The following is a 24890-nucleotide window of genomic DNA, read 5'->3' on the forward strand; positions in this document are numbered from 1 at the left end:
GTGTCGACCCTACCTGAGGCAATCTGCCACTAATGTCCTGAAACACTAGTCTACAGAGAGAACAGAAACAGCTCTTGTCACACGCACACGCACCATTACGCAATCTCAAGTGTAATGGCACACCACGCACGGGAGCAAACCCCACGGGAGAACCACTCCTGAGTTTGCGGGCCATCTCCAACCAGGAGAGGCTATACACACACACACGAGTGCGCCTCTCTGTGGGTTTGCCATCACACTCAAAAATCCCACAGGCAAGAGGGGTGAAAAACGTGGAGAGCAAAGGGTGAGGCAGTGGGCGGAGTGGCGGGTAAACTTACGTAAAGGTCAGCAGCGCCGTAAAAACCATCCTGATAGGCCATCACGCTGGGGGGGGGGGAGAGAGAGAGAGAGAGAGAGAGAGAGAGAGAGAGAGAGAGAGAGAGAGAGAGAGAGAGAGAGAGAGAGAGAGAGAGGCAAAGTAGGAAGTGGTGGTGGAGAGTTGAAACAAGGGAGAGGGAGAGTAATAAAAACAATGGCGTGAGGCGCCACCCGGTGTCAGATAGGGGGTTGAGCACAGGAAGAGGAGTGAGAGAGGTTTTCAAACAGGAGAAGAAAAGAAAGAGATTATATTACACACCGTGCAACATGCAGGAAACTATACCACCTCATTGTATATTGTCAATACCATAAATCACGGATTAGAGCGGTGGTCCCCTAACTACGGCCCATGGGCCGGATTTGGTCCCGAGGAAGTCCGGGGTTTAAAAAAAAAAAAAAAAAAAAACCCGAAGTTTTTTTTAAACATTTTTCAAATTATTTTTAAAGATCTGTCCTTTCTGATCCATTTTGTTTACAGCTTGTTACTCTCAGTGTCTCCTAGCCGCAAATCATACCATCTAAAAATGCATTTTCCCCATCGATAACATGACATCGTCATTGGCAAGTGTGCACTCTTTCAGTCAATTAGTGTGCAAGGAATGATTATATATATATATATATATATATATATATATATATATATATATGTATATACACATATATATATATACACATATATATATATGTGTATATATTTACATATATGCATATATACTTAAACATATATATATATACACACACACATACATACTTTACATATACATACACACACATATATATATATATATATATACACACACATGTATACATATATATATACATACATACATATATACACATATATATCTATATATTTTTACATATATACATAAACATATAACATATATATATATATATATACACACATACATACATACATACACATATACACACACTCATATACATATATATATATATTTACATATATACATAAACATATAACATATATATATTTATACACATACATACATATATACACACACACACACATATATATATATATATATATATATATATATATATATATATATATATATACACATTTTCTACCTCTTATTCCCTTTGGGGTCGCTGGTGCCTATCTCAGCTTCAATCGGGCTGAGATAGACTCGTGGGTCTGTTTTGATTGATCAGCCGTTTTACTGCCGTGTTGCAGCCAACGTTTAGAAACAATTAAGGTGTACATAAACATTTAAAGAATACTTCTGTGTAATTAACTAATTTCACAACATATATCTGCAGTTTATAGTCCGGTGCAGCTAATAATTGGAAAATATTTTTCTCTTCAATAATTTTGTGGGTGATCTACAATCCAGGATATACGGCATGCACTTTTATTTCTCATTACTGTAAAACTGTTTACCATTGTACTGTAATTGGAAGTAAAATAATTTAGCTATCCTAAACAACAAAACTAAGTTGAATCATTTCTGTAATCAACAATTTAACTGAAATAAATATTGAACATCTAACAGTGCATCATATTTCATCATTATTATTTAGTTGGAAAAACAAAATCAGATGTCGTCTTTTTGTTTATTGCCATCAGGTAATCACTGTATCCTTGCTGGTTCGTCCGTGTTGATGGGCTCATATTGCCCAAGCATTTGACGTTTTGTTTGATCCGTTTTACTGCCTTGTTACAAAACACCTAAAGTATGTTAATAAACATTTACAGGATATTACTGTGTTAATAACTTATTTCACAACATATATATCTGCAACCAATATATGGAAAATATTTTTCCCCTAAAATTGAGTGGGTGTGGCTTATATACCGGTCCAGAAAATAGGGTAGTTATTCAGCTGCTCACTTTGAAGCCGGCTGATGTCATTATCAATAATTCCACATACAAAGAAATGGTATTTCAGCTCAGCAAAGTGACATATTCAATAATCCAACATGCAGTTGAAAAGGACTTGTCTTTACCCAGGGTAGGTGGGGATGGCAGCTTGTGGCACAGCTGCCCTGACTGCACTGTAGACGGGCCGTGCGCGACCCCGCAGGTGAGCGCCGCGGAAGGTGGCGGCCGCTGCCGCCGCCGTGGTGGCAGCCGCCGCTGCGGTGGGGTATGGGAACCCTGGAACTGGCAAACGGGAGGAAGGAAAAGTGAAAGGTTAACCATGAACTTCATGCATTATGGCTTCTTCTAGTACCTGTGTAGAGCTCAGGGCTGTACATGGCTCCCATCACGGGGCTCAGCTTCCAGCCGGCTGAGGGCACAGAAATTGAATTTGAACAAAAACCACACCGATCAAAGACAACATACTGTACGCTCACGTTTGACCATTCACAGTAATCACACTGCGAGTTCACTTTGAAGCACTTTTTTATTAGCTTATCTTCAATTCACCTGCTAAATCATCAGGCCCCTTTTGGCCACATCAATATAAATAAATGAGTTTTATGACCAAGTCAATGTGCATGTTTCCACTGTCTGGCTTCTATATTTAGTGGTGGACACAACAAGGCGGTTCAATTGAGCTAAAATCTGCTCGAAGTGATTATTACATTTGAACAAAAGAGAAGAATAAGTGATTATTACATTTTAACAGAACTGTAGATATAAAGACGCTATATTATAAAGTTCCTAAATAAAAATATTGTTCATGTTATTATTGAGACATTTCTGGGATGTATTTCCCCTCCCTACTGCGGGCGGGGTTAGAAGGAGGTGAATAAGATTAAGTTTTCTTTACCTTATTTGTGTGTACTTTTTGAAATCTGCATTAAAATAACACAATTTCCCCATTTTGGGATTAAAATAAAGTCTATCCTACCATAAACGCATTTGTTCAAATATTTTTTTTTTTCACTTTTAATATATTTTTTGCAATTTTAATTTTGATAATACCACAAGAGTTATTGTTTAATTGCTGATGCGGGGTAATGGATTTTTAAATGTGCCAGATAAACAGAATCAGATATACTTTATTAATCCCCAGGGGGAAATTAAAATTTTCAGTACAATCCCATTCAAGATCAGACAAACATTACAGGGAGACAGAACAGGATCGGTGACGGATCTGCCAACTTCCGGCGCCCCTTACAAAAGAGGTGAGATACAGGTAAACAAGTGGGGGGAATGGGAAAAAAAATAAAAGATTAAAAAAATAAATAAATAAATAAATGTTTTTAAAATAATAATGAATAAAATAAATAATTAAAAAAATTATAATAATTTAAAAAAATAAAAATAAAAATATAAGCCAGCACGGGTGTTGACGCATGTTTTATGCTCTTACACCTAGCATCTGTTACTTTTTCATTTTAAAACATTTTGAAACGTATTTGGATCACATGTCTAAGTTGGGAACACATTGTTTGAGTGACTGTGACTCAAACCAAAGCGTGTGTTCCTTGTGAGAATTTGGTGGTTTTTCTACTTATAAAATATAACTACTCAAAATCAATCTGAAGTTGTATATTCCTTCGTCTTTAAATATGTACCCACTGGCAGGAAATGAGGATATTTATTAGAAAACTGCAACACGTGAAACATTGCATTATTCTCATTGGCTTTGACATTATTACTGTAAATTCCTAACCATGAACCCATACTTTATTTTCCTACGCTTTGTACCCTGCGGCCTATAAAACGTTTTTTTTTCTTCGCTAATAGCCATAATGTTTTGTGTTCAGCAAAGAATTTTCATGCAATACAAGCGGAGACACTGAAAAAGTGTGTTGTTTGTGCTCACATGTTCGCTCACTGCAGGTGCTGCGGGGTAAAACGTCTACAGTGTTTCCTACCGTTTAGTGCTTTAAACCGGACATACAACAGCCGTTTTGTCTTTGACTCATCCATAGTGTTTCTTCTTGTGAAACGGTGTGTTATTGTTTGTGCAATGGCGCCATCTTTTGGACGAGATTGCTCACTGCATGCGCTGAAGCATCCTTACGTTTAGTGCGTTCACCACTTGTCCAGGGTGTATACCGCCTACTGCCCGAATGTGGCTGAGATAGGCTCCGTCACCCCCCATATCCCCATCAGGGACAAGCGGTAGAAATGGATGGACAGTGCTTTCACCCAAAAGTAGAAGGTCGTTCTTCTAACCGTCCATAGCGTTTCTACTCGTAGGGATTCTTCATCATCACTCCAAGCAACGTTTGGAAGTTTTACAATATAACTAAAACAATTATTACCTAATTAAAGCATCCTGTGTGTGATGTCTGTTGTTTTCATGCATATTTGTATGTGCTATCGTAATGTAAACAAGATAGTATCGTTAGCATTAGCTAATATGCTAACACTTAAGAGAATTTGGAATATTTTTTAATTAAAAATGTAACTACTCAGAATTAATCTGAAGTTGTGTTTCTTCTTTTAATAATTTTCATTGGTTTGGACATTACTGCTAATTCCTAACTATAAACTAATACTTTTTTTTTCTCCAATTGAGGTACATGATTTCAGGATAGCAGGAATTGTCACTGAACTGCTAGACAACAGCAGCGACACTGACTCCATTAACGACGTCTCGAAATAGTGCAAAGCAATAACAATATATCAATAAGTCAACGTTGCTCAAACATTAATGTCACACAACACAATACACAAAATAAACATGAAAAGCTCACTTTTTTAAGTTATTCCTCATCCACGAATCCCTCGAATTCTTCTTCTTCAGTGTCCGAATTAAACATGCCACAAGAGGTCTCGCAACTACGGTAATCAGCCGCCGACTTCATTTTCCCCCGTAAAAGAAGAAGCGCGCGGTGCATGCTGGGATATATGGCGACATTAATGAAGTTAATGTCGCTGCTGTTGTCTAGCAGTTCAGTGACAATTTCTGCCTTCCTGAAGAAATCAAATCACTCAATAGGAGCCTTTTTGGGGTTTTTACATAAACACAAATGTAAATGAAACGGCATGCTTCGCGCATTCATATATCCCAGCATGCACCGCGCTTCTTCTGCTACGGGGGAAAATAAAGTCAGCGGCTGCTTACCGTAGTTGCGAGACCTGTTGTGGCATGTTTAATTCGGACACTGAAGAAGAAGAATTTGAGGGATTCGTGGATGAGGAATAACTTAATAAAGTGAGCTTTACATGTTTATTTTGTGTGTTGTGTGACATTAACGTTTGAGCAACGTTGCGTTATTGATATATTGTTATTGCTTTGCACTATTTCCAGTGTTACTATATTGTGATTGCACTAACGTTAGATTTACCGTAACAGTATCAGACTGTTTTGTACGTGGTTATTGAATGGAGGAATAGTTCCCCTCCACTATGTGATATAAATGTTGCACTACAAGTTATACTTTGCTGTTGTTAAAAGATAAACACAATACCATTTACCTCGGGGAAAATAATAAAACAGCTGTTTATTAATTTTGGGAGTGAACGAAGATGTCAGAACGCTGGTTTGTAATCTATTAATAAAGTTTGACTGACCTATCTGACTGTTTTGTTGACATTCCCTTTAGCGCAGCTCCATCTAAAGGATGCATAACGTAACCCCAGCCTCTACTGTAGCGTCTATTCTATGCACCTTTTATATGAACAAAGTTTTAAAATAGGCCATTCATTGAAGGAGCGCCTTATTGTGCGGAAAATACGGTAAATAAACATTTGCAGAATATTTGTGTGTAAATAACTAATTTCACAACATTTTTATCTGCAGCTAATATATGGAAAAATATATATATATTTTTTTCTACCTGTGCTCTTTATAATCCGCAAAATACGGTAGGGCTTAGTGAAATACGCGGTTATGATAATACTTTTATGACCATGAATTGCTACATTGTAATTAGATAGTGATAGTAGGAATGCATTTGCTGTTTTATGTAAGCTTGGCTGTGTCAAAGACTCGTTTGTTAAAGATTACCGAGCATTGTGATGAAGGGAGTGTAATACCGTATGGTAGAGCTGCCAGGCCTTCTCCGTTGGCGTACGGAGTTGTCATCTTCTTGTTGGTCATCACTCTGGCCGTGGCATTGTTGACCTAACACATTGGAGGTAAACACCCAGGGTTGTTAACACATCCTTAACATGGGTTATCAAATTGAAAGAAATGGGGAATGTGTGTATTGTGAGCTGTGGTAATCCCTTGACATTGGTTAATTCTGTTGATGAGCAGCGATGGCGTTTGATGCATGCGCTTCTTTTGGAGGAGAGAGACATTGAAAAGAAGAACCCCTGTGAGTAGACGAGCAGTCTGGCACACAAACAACACAATAGGCCTGGGCCGGTATCCCAACCGGTTAAATACCTGGACAATAAAATGAAAATGAAATGTGTACCTTATCCAGCCTGGATAACCAGCAGGTGTCTACTTGAATGGGTTTCAGCACTGCGGGCGTTTGCACTACGAATAAACAGTAATGATAACTGCTGTAAAACGTCCGACAGTTAATAATAGCGTAATAAATTGAATTGATTGAAAAAAGGTGATTGATAACCACATGTGGCCAACTACCTTCGATTAAAACAAACAAGATTAACATGATTGATTGGTTGATTGAAACTTTTAATAGTAGATTGCACAGTACAGTACATATTCCGTACAATTGACCACTAAATGGTAACACCCCAATAAGTGTTTTAACTTGTCTAAGTCGGGGTCCACGTTAATCAATTCATGGTAAAAGAATGGCAAATTTAACCTACTATTATTTCACCGCCTGGGGCAGTGGTTCTCAACCTTTTTTCAGTGATGTACCCCCTGTGAACATTTTTTTAATTCAAGTACCCCCTAATCAGAGCAAAGCAATTTTGGTTGAAAAAAAGAGATAAAGAAGTAAAACAGAGCACTATGTCATCAGTTTCTGATTTATTAAGTTGTATAACAGTGCAAAAGTTTGCTCATTTGTAGTGGTCTTTCTTGAAGTATTTGGAAAAAAAGATATAAAAATAACTAAAAACTTGTTGAAAAATAAACAAGTGATTCAATTATAAATAAAGATTTCTACAAATAGAAGTAATCATCAACTTAAAGTGCCCACTGTGGGGATTGTAATAGAGATCCATCTGGATTCATCAAATTAATTGTAAACATTTCTTCACAAAAAAACAAATCTTTAACATCAATATTTATGGAACATGTCCACAAAAAATCGAGCTGTCAACACTGAATATTGCATTGTTGCATTTCTTTTTACAGTTTATGAAATTACATTCATATTTTGTCGAAGTATTATTCAATAAATATATTCATAAGGATTTTTGAATTGTTGCCATTTTTAGAATATTTTTGAAAAATCTCACGTACCCCTTGACATACCTTCAAGTACCCCCAGGGGTACGCATACCCCCATTTGAGAACCACTGGCCTAGGGGACAATATGAGTTTTTCATGTCAATGACCTATATTTTTATGCTCAAATCCATTAAGAAGCGCTATTTCCCATATTAAATTTTTTATCAAAACATTAGTGTCGAAATAACCGAGCTACATAATTCACATTAAACATAAAGGCTGTCCTGTTTTTGCACAAAGTTATCGAAATAAAATCAGTGTAGAGTTGAAACAGGAAGTAAACTCAAATGAGGTCACTAACCTGAAGTGAAATCATTGATCACGCAAAAATTAAAAACGTTAACAAATTAAAATGGAAGAGAAACATATTCAAACACACAAATACAAATAATATGGCTCTTAGGAAGCCAGAACAAAATGTGATGACTTAGTTAAAAGATTACATTTCCAGTACATTAAACAACACCAATAATAATTATTATTATTAGAAGTTAATATTCCATCCATCCAACCATTTTCAACCGCTTTTCCTTTTAGGGGTTGCGGGGGTGCTGGAGCCTATCTCAGCTGTATTACCGTATTAAATTGAAATGACCAAAAAACGGTGATTGATAACCACGTGTTGGTAAATTTATGTTGACTACTAGTTACCTACCTACCTACCTTAGATGTAAACAAGACGGATTAATATCCATTAGGAAGCGTTATTCCTTGTATTAAACTTGTATCAACACATTAGTGTCAAAATAACCAAGCTACAGTATTCACATTAAACATAAAGGCTGTTCTGTTTTTGTTATCGAAAAAAAATCAGTGTAGAGTTTAAAAAATTTTTTTTAACTTTTATTAATAAATTTCAACATTTACAAACGGACAATAAACAATAATCAAAATACCGTATTTCCTTGAATTGCCGCCGGGTATACATTATGCGCCTGCCTAGAATTACTGCCGGGTCAAACTCATTTTGCAAAATAATTAGCGCATGTTTAGCATTGCCGGCTCAGGATTAATGCGGGGTCAAACTTGTTTCGCCAAATATTATTTTTCTCAGCGAATGTCTAGAATTTCCGCTGGGTCAAACTCGTTTCGCCAAATAATTAGCATATGCCTACAATTTCCGCCGGGTCAAACTCGTCACGTCGTGAGTGACACTTCACCTGTCATCATTTTCAAAATGGAGGATGCTGATTTCAATCATTTGGAATCGCATAAAGGGAAGAAGATTAAGAGCTATTCAGTAGGATTTAAGGTCCAAGCTATTGAATATGCTAAAAAGAACAGTAAGCAGCTATGTTTTATTAATATACCGTAGCTGCTTGTGTCAAATATGAGTCATTAAATGACTCCCGCCTCCTGGTGGTAGAGGGCGCTAGTGATCCTTCTTGCGACTACTCGGCTGTAGATGAAGTGACAACAAGCAGCAAGAGTGAGCAGCGATCGTTTATTTTTTCCTCTCGCTTGCATTTTTAACATGGAGGATTACATATCTAAAATAAAACAGTTTTCTAAACTGGACTTTCAATCGAAGCAGGAGGTAATAAAGGAAGATCTCCATCGAGACAGAAACACTTGTAAAACTGAAGAAAGATAAGGAAAACTTCTATAAACAAGTTATCGATGCTTTTGATCAGAAGGAGCTGCACATAGACTTCATTTATAAGTAAAGGTAAGACCATAATAACATTTTTTTTTTAATTAAATGTTCTTTTCATGATGGTATCCTTACATCACACTCAAATGTTTAAGTGCAGGCCTAAATTTACCGCATGCCTTTGGTAAGTGCCGGAGTGAGAAGAGGTTTTAAAATAATTAGTGCATGTTTGCCTTTACCACATGCCTTTGGTAAGCGCTGGAGTGAGAAGAGGTTTTGATTTAATTAGCGCCCCGACGGCAATTCAAGGAAATACGGTAAGTAAAAAAAAAAAGAAAAAAAAAAAAGTACAAAATCAGTGTAGAGCTGAAACGGAAGTGAGCTCAAATGACGTCACTAACCGGAAGTGAAATCATTGATCACGCAAAAATGATAAACATTAACAAATTAAAATGGAAGAAGGTAAAACATATTTTAACACACATTTTTTTGTTGATTTTTTACACGAGGACCGCTTTATTTTGTTTGTTTTCAAAACTCCGCTCCACCACAACGTATCAACACTTCCACTCTTCGCACCTTCAAAATAAGAGCTCAAGGCATATACTGTGTAACAGCTTATAACAGGAACTTAACATCACAAAAAAAATAGGTTACATCAATAAAAATAATATGGTGCTTATGAACAAAATGTAATGACTTAGTTAAAATATGACTTTTACAGCACATTAAACAATAAGTCAATTACCTGAATAATTGAAGTGATCGAAAAACCGTGAATGGTATAAATATGTTGACCAACTAGCATTTGTTAGCTAGTTACCTACCTTAGGTGCTAACACGTAAACAAGACGGATTAACATCTATTGAGAAGCGTTATTACACATATTAAACTTGTATCAACACATTGGTGTCGAAATAATCGAGTTACACTATTCACATTAAACATTAAGGCTGTTCGGTTTTTGCACTAGGTTATCGGAAATAAAATTGGTGTCGAGTTGAAACAGGAAGTGAGCTCATGTGACGTCACTAACCAGAAGTGAAATCACTGATCAGGCCACAATTATAAATGTTAACAAATTAAAATGGAAGAAGACAAACTAATTTAAACAAAAATATTACTCTAATGAAGCAAGAAAAAAAATGTGATAGCTTAGTTAAAAGATTACTTTTTCAGCACATTAAACAATGCTAATAATAATTATAACTATAATCATTTTGGTCACAATAATTACTTAACCATTTCATTAATTGTTTTGGTTGTGTATATTGAGGGTCCCCACCCTCCTTAACAGAGATACAACCTGTTTTATTGTTTGGTTGTGATTTTAATTCCAGTGCAGCAATATATTGTTCTTATCCGCTCAGGGTGGTCTCCTGATGGTTACACTTTGGACTGGACTCCCACACTATTATGTTAGATTCACTATGGACTGGACTCTCACACTATTATGTTAGATCCACTATGGACTGGACTCTCACACTATTATGTTAGATCCACTATGGACTGGACTCTCACACGTTTATGTTAGATCCACTATGGACTGGACTCTTACTATTATGTTAGATTCACTATGGACTCGACTCTCACTATTATGTTAGGGGCGGGGGACCCCACATCTGCGGTCCCCTTCAAGGTTTTGTCATTGTCATCCCACTGTGTTGAGTTTTTCCTTGCCCTGATGTGGGATATATAAGTAAACATTGATTGATTGATTTGTATTTTTTATCTAATTTGGTATCTAAACGTTTTGATTTCAATTGCAATGTTAAAATAGATGACAAATACACACTTTTTGTTGCACTTGAAAGGGTATACTTGCATTATTATCATTATGTATTGTCAATACATCAGTGATTAATTTGGTCTTAAAAAATAAAGGCAAAAATATTGTTTTTTTTTTATGACAATGTGTACGTCAATATATCATCGTGGGAAAATTGTTATCGGCCCAGGCCTACAACAAACATTTCAGAACAAACAAAACAGCATTCAAAAGGAAATCGGAGATTACTGCAAGGTACTACTTTTGGAAGAAAGGAAAGAGGGCAATTGAAAGTGAATTAAGCAGCGTCGTCATCAGTTGTACACAATGCAAAAGGAAATACAACAAGTTACACATGGCCAGTCGAGAGCGTCTTACATCAGCGCAGGTGCGCACGGCGAGTCAATCAGCAAGCATGAGCGGCAGCGAGAGAGCAACCAAATCCCACGGTCGTACAGAAGGAAGAGGAAGGGGAGGGGGAGGGAGAGGGGCACTGAACAAAGATGGAGGGATGCAGGAAGAGGAGCCAGTCCACATGAAGACACATACATGAGAGTGAACGAGCCATCTTGGTGTGCAACCATCAACAACAACAACACATTTAGCGCTACAATGTGTAGAATGAGGACAAAGAAAGGGGATGCAAATCTCATTTGTCAAATCAAGAAAAAACATCAAGACTGCCAGGCATCCCAGGTCAGTGTCACACGCCGACACATCTCAAAGCACACGACCGCCGATGCACACCGACCACGACCAAACGGGTCAAGAAGTCTTTTAGTTAATGATCCCAGGTGTGGATCTGTCCTTGGACATGAGTGCACATATTGCAGCCACATATCTGTTGATGTGTAGACGAGCGCCTACAGCCGCACTTTCCTCTCCGCCGGGCTAACACGGCACTCATGCTTCATTCAGCATGCCGCCCCGCTTAGGCGCCAAAATGCAGCCAGTGGCCGGAACACGACACAGATGACACAGACCCGTATGATGTCATACAGATGCCGACATAGAGAGAGAGAGAGACAGCTAGGTAGTAGGGCTGCACCATTTTGAGGAAAAAACAACACTTTTTTCCTATGCTTTGAACCTTGTGGCGTATAAAACGGTGCGGCTAATTTTATCGATTTTTCTTCGCTGACTGCCTTAAAGCAAATAGTTTTCATTAAACACATGCAGCGAACGAGGCCGCTCACTGCATGTGCTGAAGTATGCTTCCATTTATTGCAGGGGTGTCAAACGTACGGCCCAAGGGCCGGATCAGGCCCGCGAACAGGTTTTATCCGGCCCGCGGGATGAGTTTGCAAAGTATAAAAATTAACCTGAAATTTTTGAATGAAAGAAACTGCTGTTCTAAATGTGTCCACTGGATGTCACAATAGCAATTATTTGTATCTTTGTAAATGATGATACATATGTACAAAATAAACCACGATGTTAGTACATCAGTTGAGGAAAATGATCAAACCACATAAATAACAACCTGTAATTAGATTTTGATATATATATAATTTTTAATTTTGATAGACACCAATGAGTTGACTGGTGAACATTATCACATAATTTATTCAGAAAATATAAACGACAAATAAATTGATTGATTGAAACTTTTATTAGTAGATTGCACAGTTCAGTGCATATTTCGTACAATAGACCACTAAATTGTAACACCCCAATAATTTTTTCAACTTGTTTAAGTCGGGGTCCACGTTAATCAATTCATGGTAATGATTAACCGCAACATGTGTAAAAAAACCCAAACAACATTATGATTTTTACATTGGTGCTTGTTTTATTTTCAAACAAAGAAAAAAAGTAAAAGTGAAGTTGTCTTTATTTTTAAGTTATCGTGCCATTATTTTACCAGTTCAGCCCACTTGGGAGTAAATTTTTGTCCATGTGGCCCCCGATCTAAAATGAGTTTGACACACCCCTGATTTAGTGCTTTAACACGGACGTAGAAGTGTCGTTCTTCTAATGGTCCATAGCGTTTCAACTCATGTGGATCATTCCGACAGCCATCAGACTGTGAAGTGAAGTGAAGTGAATTATATTTATATAGCGCTTTTCTCTACCGACTCAAAGCGCTTTACATAGTGAAAGCCGATATGTAAATTCCATTTGAAGCAGTGTGGGTGGCACTGGGAGCAGGCGGGTAAAAAGCGAGAATCGAACCTGGAACCCTTAAGTTGCTGGCACGGCCACTCTACCAAGGAGTATAGGTCGGTTGGTATGACATATACTGTATAATGCATATGTTCCTATTTGACTGTTCTTGAATGTATAATAGACTGTATTTATATTATTCACATGTAAAAAAAAAATACCTAAGTGTTTATTGGCCGCTTCTTTGGCTACTTTTAAGACCCTTCTTAAAACCCATTCTTATTCACTGGCTTTTAACCCAGCATGAGACTTTCAACTGTTTTTTAACTTTTTAACTGCTTTTTATCCAACAAATTATTCTTAGAATAATTTGTATTGGCTTTTTCAATGTGTATTTTACTTCAGTTTTAAATTTTATTTTGTAGTCTTTCCTTTGCCTGTATTTATTTATGGTGTACAGTCCTTTGTTCTTTAACTGTGCTGGTTTTTAAAGGGTTTTATAAATAAAGTGTGTATCGTGTGGTATGGTATGGTATTGTATCGTATGGTATTGTTTACTGTGAGCGAACTGTGGTGCTGAATTCCCCCCCAGGGATCAATAAAGTACTTTTTATTCTATTCTTCTATTCATCACTCCAAGCAGCGTTTGTAAATTGTACAATTTAACTAAAACTATTCATACTTACTGCTGTCTGTAGGAGTGTTCTCATGAATATTTGTACCTGCTGTCGTAATGTAATGAAACTAGACTCTTTAGCATTAGCTAAAATGCTAACACATTTATGAGTGGCTGTGTTAGTATTATTTCCTTACATTCTTTTTGTATTTTTCAGTTTCACAAATTCCGCAGTAAATTCACCAAAACCTCACTGTGGAGTTATTGAGTCTGTTTAGCTGATTGGAGAGCTAGCTCGCGCAGCTAGTGGATCCACGACGATGACTTCTGTTTTGTTCCATCGGCCGTTTTACTGCTGTGTTAAAGACACCGTTTGAAAACAATCAAGGTAAATAAACATTTATAGAATATTTCTATGTAAATAACTACTTTCACAACATATATATCTGCAGTTTATAGTCTGGTGCGACGAATATATGAGAAAATATTTCTCTCTTTTAGAATTTAGTGGGTGCTCTATTGTACGGAAAACACGGTACACACTTTCATTTCTCATTACTGTAAAACTGTTTACCATTGTACTGTAATTTAAAGTTAAATAACTTAGCTATCCTAAACAACAAAACTAAGTGGATTCATTTCTGTAAGCAACAATTTAACTGAAATAAATATTAAACATCTTGTGGTGCGTTTTTTAGTTGGAAAAACGAAAGTCAGACGTTGTCTTTTTGTTTATGACCTTCAGGTGATCGCGGTTTCCTTGCTTGTTCATCCGTGTTGATGGGCTCATATTGCCCAAGTCGTTTGAAGCTGAAATATTTGGCTTTGTAAACATTTTTTTTTTTTTTTTTTTTTTTTACTTCTCACTGGCAAGTCCAAAGCTCTCTGTCTGTACTTTGTGTGTGTAAAGCTGTCCCCCCCCCTCTGCTCTCCATTCACCGAGACAACGGGGTAAAAAGTAGTTATCGCACTAATTGAAACCTCAACGTCGATTTACTGTCGATTAATCGTGCAGCCCCACAAGTAGGTAGATAGAGAGAGAGCGAGTAAACCATGCAGGATACACAGCTCTAGAGTCCAATGCAGTTAGAGGTGATCGGTATGAATGCACAAGTGCTACAGTTGATGCAGTACATTCAGTTACACAGGTGGCCTCCATTATGCCATGCTCCGAATCCGTTCATTCACCACCTCCCCAAACAATCACAGAATTAGCCAATCAGGATCTGTCAATCAATCAAGCTCCCACGGGGCCGTCATTGGGGTGCGTGTTTGCCTTTCAATTTGGGGTGGATGGGGTGAGGGGGGTTTTTATTCAAAAGATGAAGCTATGTACACAACTTACCGTTGCCAGGGAAACGGCGTGAGGACACGCGAGCAGTTACCGTGGAGACTGACAACAACAACAACATATACAAATCATCAGGGGAAATAGAGAAAATATATGTAAGAAAGAAAAGATGAGCCAAATTCAAAATAAAAACAGAATAATGAATAATAATAACAACTTTAAAGCGTTAGAGAGGAAGTGATGTCACCTAGGTGGACCATCTCGCCACATTAAAAGAAAGACATGGGAACAAACGTCGAAGCTAAACGTTATTGGCTCACATGACAGACAGGAAGTGGGATGCGCTGACAGAAGACAGACGGACTGGCAGGGTGGAGGAGAGCGGGCGTAGGGAAGGAAAGGAAACAAGGTGAGAGGAGAGAAGAGGATCCTGTGGCTGAGTCACACAGTGCGGGACATGCAGAGGAGCTCGGCAAGAACCCTTAAGTCAGCAAATGGTCGACTTTTGGACGGGGGCGGCCATTTGCCACTTAGATCAAAGCTCATGCGAGGAATGAGATGTTTTAGTCAGGATGCAAGCGGGTGTGAAAGCACCTTCACACCCTCAAACACAAACACAGTCTCATTCCCCAGCGCCGGCCCCTGAAGAGTAGCAGTGGAGTGGAACAACAAGTGGACTTTACATGCTTCATTAAACATATTCAATTGTAGTCACAACCCGAAAAGTATGTGGAAAATACCGTCGGAACATCAGAAAATGCCACAAATTCAGTCGGCCATTTTGAATATATCTTCGGATCAGTCATACTGGAAATACGGAAACATTCCCAGAGCCCCAAAAAAAGTTTGCGGGCTATAAAGCATTTTCTATTGGGGCTCCAGTACTCTGGAATGTTCTAGCAGTAAGAGTTAGAGATGCAACCTTAATAGGAGCTTTAAGTCCCAATTAAAACTAATCTGTACACTCTAGCCTTTAAATATACCCCCTTTTAGATCAGTTGATCTGCCGCTTATCTTCTGCCCCCTCTCCTTCGTGGAGGGGGAAGGGGGGGCACAGATTCGGTGACCACAGATGAGGCACAAGCTGTCCAAAGTCAGGACTCACTCATCGGTGCATCAGTTGTGGACGTCTCTGCGCTGCTGACCTGTCTCCTCTAAAGATGATCTCCTGCTGTCCACACTATGGATTGGACTCTCACTATTATGTTAGATCCACTATGGACTGGACTCTCACTACTATTTTATATCCACTATGGACTGGACTCTCACTATTATGTTAGATCCACTATGGACTGGACTTTCACACTATTATGTTAGATCCACTATGGACTGGACTCTCACTATTATGTTAGATCCACTATGGACTGGACTCTCACTACTATTTTATATCCACTATGGACTGGACTCTCACTATTATGTTAGATCCACTATGGACTGGACTTTCACGCTATTATGTTAGATCCACTATGGACTGGACTCTCACTATTATGTTAATTCAACTATGGACTGGACTCTCACTATTATGTTAGATCCACTATAGACTGGACTCTCACTACTATGTTAGATCCACTATGGACTGGACTCTCACTATTATGTTGGATCCACTATGGACCGGACTCTCACTATTATGTTAGATCCACTATGGACTGGACTCTCACTGTTATGTTAGATCCAGTATGGACTGGACTTTCACACTATTATGTTAGATCCACTATGGACTGGACTCTCACTATTATGTTAGATCCACTATGGACTGGACTCTCACTGTTATGTTAGATCCACTATGGACTGGACTCTCACTGTTATGTTAGATCCACTATGGACTGGACTTTCACACTATTATGTTAGATCCACTATGGACTGGACTCTCACTATTATGTTAGATCCACTATGGACTGGCCTCTCACTATTATGTTAGATCCACTATGGACTGGACTCTCACTATTATGTTGGATCCATTATGGACTGGACTCTCACAATATTATTTTAGACCCACTATGGACTGGACTTTCACTATAATGTTAGATCCACTATGGACTTGACTTTCACTATTATGTTAGATCCACTATAGACTGGACTCTCACTACTATGTTGGATCCACTATGGACTGGACTCTCACACTATTATGTTAGAATCACTATGGACTGGACTCTCACACTATTATGTTAGAACCACTATGGACGTGACTTTCACTATTATGTTAGATCCACTATGGACTGGACTCTCACTATTATGTTAGATACACTATGGACTTACGTTCACTATTATGTTAGATTCACTATGGACTGGACTCTCACACTATTATGTTAGATCCACTATGGACTGGACTCTCACTATTATGTTAGATCTACTATGGACTGGACTCTCACTATTATGTTAGATCCACTATGGACTGGACTCTCACTGTTATGTTAGATCCACTAAGGACTGGACTTTCACACTATTATGTTAGATCCACTATGGACTGGACTCTCACTATTATGTTAGATCCACTATGGACTGGCCTCTCACTATTATGTTAGATCCACTATGGACTGGACTCTCACTATTATGTTGGATCCACTATGGACTGGACTCTCACTATTATGTTGGATCCATTATGGACTGGACTCTCACAATATTATTTTAGACCCACTATGGACTGGACTTTCACTATAATGTTAGATCCACTATGGAATTGACTTTCACTATTATGTTAGATCCACTATAGACTGGACTCTCACTACTATGTTGGATCCACTATGGACTGGACTCTCACACTATTATGTTAGAATCACTATGGACTGGACTCTCACACTATTATGTTAGAACCACTATGGACGTGACTTTCACTATTATGTTAGATCCACTATGGACTGGACTCTCACTATTATGTTAGATCCACTATGGACTTACTTTCACTATTATGTTAGATCCACTATGGACTGGACTCTCACACTATTATGTTAGATCCACTATGGACTGGACTCTCACTATTATGTTAGATCTACTATGGACTGGACTCTCACTATTATGTTAGATCTACTATGGACTAGGGTTGGGTATTGTTTGAATTCGAACGATTCAGATTCTTTGTTTCGATTCCGATTCCTGACGATTCTCGATTCTGATTCTTCTTGTACCATGCCGGGATCAATGTGTTTGCCAGGTAGTCCCTGGAAGGTGGTATGTATTTTGGGTTGAGAGTTTTCACCATATCCCTGCAAACATAAACAAACGTAATGTTGCTGTTACTGTTTAGCCCAGTATCAATTAGCTTAGCTCTAACGTTATTGCTGAACTAACCTAAATGTTGGAGATTCCACTTCTGAAAAGGGATGCAGTCTTTTGACTATGTGTGCAGTGACCTTTCTGTGGCACTCTTCCGTCTGTGGCACCGACATCTTCCCCATTGCCGCTACGGTGAACGGAGTACGCTGAGCACATCGCGGAGCCTGGCTAGCAGGTTGTAAATTGTCTATGAAAAAATATGCGGGCTAATTTGTTAGCTGCCTCAACGTTGGCGCAAAACACATTATTATTTGCATATATATTGTTTTACTTACCGGATTCGGACTGCATTGCAGTCACCTAGGTGCCAGGCTGGGCGTCGGAGCCGGAGCCAGAGACAGAGGAGGACGGTCGGCGCAGCGCGTCGAAGACGGGACATGCATTTATTTGTACTCCATGAACTCGGAGGTGCTTCATCATGTTCGACGTGCACCCCCCTAAGCACGAAACAGTCCTGTCGGACGTGTTACATTTCGCCGTTATTTTATTTTTTGTAGTAAAATAAAACCACACTTTCGACAGCCGACGCCCGCTATCCATGCTTGACTGACTCGCTCGGCTACATAGGCTCGGCTATGCTAACACTTCTGGCGGTGGGCGCTTCTTCGTTGGTGTTCAGCGGCTTCTTCTTCCGGTCGGCTGACTTATTTTTTTTTTCCGGTCAGTGGACTGGGTATCAAAACTAGGAATCGAAATTTAAACTTTTGAACGATTCCGGGAGAATCGGAAAGTTAGTCCCGGTTCCAATCGATACTCGATCTTGATACCCAACCCTACTATGGACTGGACTTTCACACTATGTTAGATCCACTATGGACTGGACTCTCACACTATTATGTTAGATCCACTATGGACTGGACTCTCACTATAATGTTGGATCCACTATGGACTGGACTTTCACACTTCTATGTTAGATCCACTATGGACTGGACTCTCACTATAATGTTAGATCCACTATGGACTGGACTTTCACACTTCTATGTTAGATTCACTATGGACTGGACTCTCACTATTATGTTAGATCCACTATGGACTGGACTCTCACTATTATGTTAGATCCACTATGGACTGGACTCTCACACTATTATGTTAGATTCACTATGGACTGGACTCTCACACTATTATGTTAGATCCACTATGGACTGGACTTTCACACTACTATGTTAGATCCACTATGGACTGGACTCTCACTATTATGTTAGATTCACTATGGACTGGACTCTCACACTATTATATTAGATTCACTATGTCCTGGATTCACACTATTATGTTAGATCCACTATGGACTGGACTCTCACTATTATGTTAGATCCACTATGGACTGGACTCTCACTATTATGTTAGATCCACTATGGACTGGAATCTCACACTATTATGTTAGATCCACTATGGACTGGACTCGCACCCTTTTATGTTAGATCCACTCGACGTCCATTGCACGGGTCGCCCAGCGGGAGTGGAAATATTACAGTAAGTGTTTTTTTCATGATTTGTTTTAGTTAACTTGTATGTTTAGCACGTAGCAATGTTGCTAATGCTGTAATGTCTCAATAAAGCCACATCCATCATTCAGCTTCTAAAACTTATTGCTCATCCTCTTTATGTTCGGGCTCAAAAACATAAGGTTCCGGATTACAATTTGTTCCCAAAATAACTGTCGTCATCTCTCACAAAGTCTGCTTGATTAGCATTGTTGCTGATAGGGAAGGGATCTGTGGTTCCTCTTCTACGTCACGCGATCACGCAGACAAACTATTTTAGAGGCGAGATGGTAGCAGTGAGCTAATGCTAGCTGCTATTGTTGACACTATAAAATGGCGGCTCCTTCTACTCGGTCTCAAACTTACTAAAAGTCAATTGTAGATTATAATTCTTACATCTCTCACCTGCTAGTAGACAAATGTGGCCAAGGACCAACTTTCACAAATACCCCGAAATAGCCAAAAAGACGCTAGTTGCGGCAACTTTTTTTTAACCCTTCATGAGGATTGCGATTGAATCTTCATCTAAACTGAATTATGCGAGTGTCCTGTCGTTTGACATCCTGGCGAGAGTGGAAATATTACAGTAAGAGTTTGTTTTATTATGGTTAATTTGTATGTTTAGCACCTAGCGATGCTGCTAATGCTATACTGTCTCACTAAAGCTACATCCATCATTCTAAAATTGCTCATCCTCTTTGGGTTCGGGCTCAAAAACATAAGGTTCTGGATCACAATTTGTTCCCAAAGTAATCGTCGTCGTCTTTTACAAAGTCTGCTTGATGAGCGTTGTTGCTGATGGGGAAGGGATCTGTGGTTCCTCCTCTACGTCGTGCGATCACGCAGACAAACTATTTTAGAGGCGCGTATATAACAGTGAGCTAATGCTAGCTGCTATTGTTGACACTGTAAGATGGCAGTTGCTTCTGCTCGGTCTCAAACTTGCTAGAAGTCAATTGTAGATTGTAATTCATGCATCTCTCACCTGCTAGTACTTTCACATCCCTCAAAGTAGACAAAGGGACGCTAGTTGCGGCAACTTTTTTTTTTTTTTACCCTTCATGAGGATTGCGATTGAATCTTCATTCAAACGCAATTATGCGAGCGTCTCGTCGGTCGACATCCAGGCGAGAGTGGAAATATTACAGTACGAGTTTGTTTATTATGGTTAGTTTGTATGATTAGCACCTAGCGATGCTGCTAATGCTATGATGTCTCAATAAAGCCACATCCATCATTCTAAAATTGCTCATCCTCTTTGTGTTCGTGTTAAAAAACATAAGGTTCTGGATCACAATTTGTTCCTAAAGTAATCTTCGTCTCTCACAAAGTTTGCTTGATTAGGATCGTCGTTGATGGGGAAAGGATCTGTGGTTCCTCGTTACCTCTCAAAATGACTCGGGAATTGATACTATTTTGATCATATCTACTTATTGGCAAACTTTGGGTCTTTTGTTGTCATATTGTTATGTGTATATATATATATATATATATATATATAATATATACAGCATATATCAAATAATAGTTTCAATATGGAGGCAACTTCTTTTTCCACTCTACTGCTACTTTAAAAAAAAACCTTGTCATGCACACGCACACGCACACGCACACACACACACACACGCACACACATGCACACGCACACACACACGAACATACACGCACACACACGAACACACACGAACACACACGAACACACGTGTCTTGACACCGTGATAAACAGCATCTGATTACATGAGGCATTCATGCAGCATACAAAGTCTTAAAGACACGTTCTCACAAAAGTCTAACAACTGCTGGAGCAGATCACAATAAAGACCACTCATCGTGGTTCATGATGGCGTGATGATGGAAAAACGGTGCAAGCGCGGGGCTATTAATAATAATAATAATAATAATAATAATAATAATAATAACAAACACATCAAAACATAAAGATCCTCCATGCTTGTTGAGGAAAAATGCCGCCCCTCCCCATGCCTGTCTCTCTACCCAGCATGCTTTGCAAAACCACACAGCTTTGGATGGACATGCCATCCCACGACGACAGGAAGCGGCGTCTACGCCCACGAACCATGCTCCAGTGAAGCCAGGCAGGCAGTTTAGAAATGGAGCACATGACAGCCAAACCTTTCATTCTTTTTGGACATGGAGGGAGGAGAGAAGCCTGCAAGGGCTGCACGATTGGGAGGGAAAAACCTCATGGAAATTTATTTAGAGTCTACACATAATAATTCATCAAAAAAACTGAAATAAGGAGTGAAGGAAGACGTGTTACTTTTAGACTGTCAACATTTTCTCGTCTCTTTGTGCCACACAATATGCAACACCCATCCATCCCGGAAGAGTTAGTGCTGCAATGGGTTCTGGGTATTTGTTGTGTTGTGTTTATGTTGTGTTACGGTGCGGATGTTCTCCCGAAATGTGTTTGTCATTCTTGTTTGGTGTGGGTTCACATTGTGGCGCATATTAGTAACAGTGTTTAAGTTGTTTATACGGCCACCCTCAGTGTGACCTGTATGGCTGTTGACCAAGTATGTCTTGCAACTTTACACTTACACAATTTTACTGTAAAATACTGTTTTATTTTTGGACAACATTTTACAACAAAAACTTTACATTTACACAATTTTACTGTAAAATAGTGGGGGGGGGGGGGAAATGGTGTTTAGTTTTTTTACATTCTACTGTAAAATAGTGTTTAGTTTTTTACAAAATTTTACAGTAAAAACTTTACATTTACACAATTTTGCAGTAAAATAGTGTTTTGGTTTTACAACATTTTACAGTAAAAACTTTACATTTACACAATTTCACTGTAAATTTGTGTTTTGTTTTTTTTCACAACATTTTACAGTAAACACTTTACATGTACACAATTTTACTGTAAAATAGTTTTTTACTTTGTAAAACATTTTACAATAAAAACTTAACATTTACACAATTTTACTGTAGAATAGTGTTGTTGTTGTTTTACATAATTCTACAGCCAAAACTTTACATCAACAAAATTTTACTGTAAAATTGTGTTTTGTTTTTTTTACAACATTTTACAGTAAAAACTTTACACTTACACAATTGTACTGCAAAATTGGGAGTTTTTTTTAAAACGACACTTTACAGTAAAACTTTACATTCACACAGTTTTATTGTAAAATTTTGTTTTGTTTTACAACATTTTACAGCAACAACTTTACATTTGCACAATTTTACTGTAAAACAGTTGTATTTTTTCACAACATTATACAGTAAAACTTTACATTTATACATTTTTACTGTAAAGTTGTGGGGGGGTTTTACAAAATTTTACAGTAAAAACAACTTTACATGTACACAATTTTACTGTAAAATAGTGTTTTATTTTTTAAAACATTTTACAGCCAAAACTTTACATTGACACAATTTTACTGTAAAATTTTGTGGGTTTTTTTACAACATTTTACAGTAAAAACTTTACATTTACACACTTTTACTGTAAATTTATTTATTTTTTTACAACATTTTAAGGCAAAAACTTCACATTTACAAAATTTCACTGTAAAATAGTGTTTTGTTTTTAAACGACATTTTACAGTAAAAAACTTTACATTTACAAAATTTTACTGTAACATAGTTTGATATTTTACAACATTTTACTGTAGAAACTTTACATTCACACAATTTTACACCCATCCATCAATTTTCTACCAGGTCGCGAGGGGGTGCTGGAGCCTATCTCAGCTGCATTCGGGCGGAAGGCGGGGTACACCCCGGACAAGTCGCCACCTCATCGCAGGGCCGACACAGAAATATGCAATAATTTACTTCAAAATATGAGTCTTTATGCAGACAGACTCAGACCTCATCAGGGGTGTCCAAGTGGTTTTCACCGAGGGCCACAAGGCTGTTATGTTTGGCTTCTGACATCCATCTATTTTCTACCGCTTGTCCCTTTTGGGGTGCCTGGAGCCTATCTCAGCTGAATTCGGGTGGAAGGCGGAGTACAATGTGGAAGAGTTGCCACCTAATCACAGACTATTGTTATTATCGTTACCATTATTATTTTCCTACAGGATACGGCCCCACACTATATTGCTGGGAAAAACCCCGTAAAAACGTAAAAAAAAAAGTTTTTTTTAAAAAGAGCAAAAAAAAATGTGAAAATGATGCAATTTTGACACAAATTATTAATGATAATATTTTACAAAAAGTATGGACACCTCTGATCCATAAATATTAAAAGCTATCGAAATAAAAATATAAACAAAGTAGTCACTTAAAAAGTAAAATAAACAAAACAATATTAACTGATGAATTTGAAAAATGACAACATCTAAAATAATAAACACTGTTAAAAGTATAACTGAACACAAAAATTTTGGTAAAGCAACATTTTGGAAGATACCGGAGGTTGTGCAATGACACAATGGTAATATTATTACTATATTATCATCACCATTATTTTCCTACAGTAAAAGGCCAACACTGTATTGTTATTACACCAATTTTTAAATGCATTTTATTTGTTTTGGTTTTTTAAACTAAAATGTAAAAAAAAAAAAAAAAAAAAAAAGGTAAGTTGCAATAATTTCACCTGTAGTTTGTATTACTGGAGATTGTTTTTATGGTAAAAAAAAAAAAAAAAAAAAAGACGGCTCGGTTCCCAGAATTTTACTGTAAAATGTACATTTGTTTTGTTACTGTAAATAAAATTAAAAAAAACTGCAATTTTATAGTTTTTTTTTTTTAAAACCGCAAATCAACGACTGTAGAGACAATTCTGATTGGCCGACATGTCTGTCACTCTAATGCTGGTGACGGCAGACAGTAGGGTGGTCCCCATAACAATATTTTGGTACCGGTACCAAAATGTATTTCCATACTTTTCCAAATAAAGGGGACCACAAAAAATATCATTATTGTCTTTATTTGAACAAAAATGTTAGTGTAGATGAAACATATGTTTATTATTGTCATTTAGTCCTTAAATAACATACTAGATAACTTGTCTAATTAGTCTTCAGTAACATATTGTGTCATTTATTGTCTACATTATGAGGGACAAACTGTAAAAAATTGATTATTAATTTACTTGTTCATTTACTGTTAATATCTGCTTATTTTCTCTTTTAACATGTTCTATCTACACTTCTGTTCTAATCTAATAATCACT

The 24890-nt window shown here is 37.8% G+C and overlaps 1 protein-coding gene and 1 long non-coding RNA gene across 8 annotated transcripts in view; both read right to left on the bottom strand.

The window, feature by feature from the left end:
* The window catches only part of LOC133556192 (RNA binding protein fox-1 homolog 2-like), a 115009-nt gene that overhangs the window by 23009 nt on the left and 67110 nt on the right, over window positions 1–24890 (bottom strand). For 4 of the 7 annotated variants that reach the window (XM_061905914.1, XM_061905902.1, XM_061905883.1 and 1 more), the window contains 4 exons: window positions 6267–6354; window positions 2557–2613; window positions 2330–2486; window positions 321–366 (listed from right to left, as the gene is read on the bottom strand). In XM_061905914.1, coding sequence (XP_061761898.1) covers window positions 321–366; window positions 2330–2486; window positions 2557–2613; window positions 6267–6354 — 348 coding nt within the window. Of the gene's footprint in view, window positions 1–13; window positions 51–320; window positions 367–2329; window positions 2487–2556; window positions 2614–6266; window positions 6355–24890 lie in introns of all 7 variants that reach the window. The other 3 variants (XR_009807473.1, XM_061905889.1, XR_009807475.1) reach the window with 3 other exon arrangements.
* On the bottom strand, window positions 15098–22335 carry LOC133556218 (uncharacterized). Its single transcript, XR_009807476.1, has 3 exons — window positions 18530–22335; window positions 18270–18441; window positions 15098–18184 (listed from the first exon to the last, which is right to left on the bottom strand). It is a non-coding gene; the product is annotated as an uncharacterized LOC133556218 (long non-coding RNA).

Source organism: Nerophis ophidion, linkage group LG01, assembly GCF_033978795.1.
Source record: "Nerophis ophidion isolate RoL-2023_Sa linkage group LG01, RoL_Noph_v1.0, whole genome shotgun sequence".
Classification (NCBI taxonomy): Eukaryota; Metazoa; Chordata; class Actinopteri; order Syngnathiformes; family Syngnathidae; genus Nerophis; species Nerophis ophidion.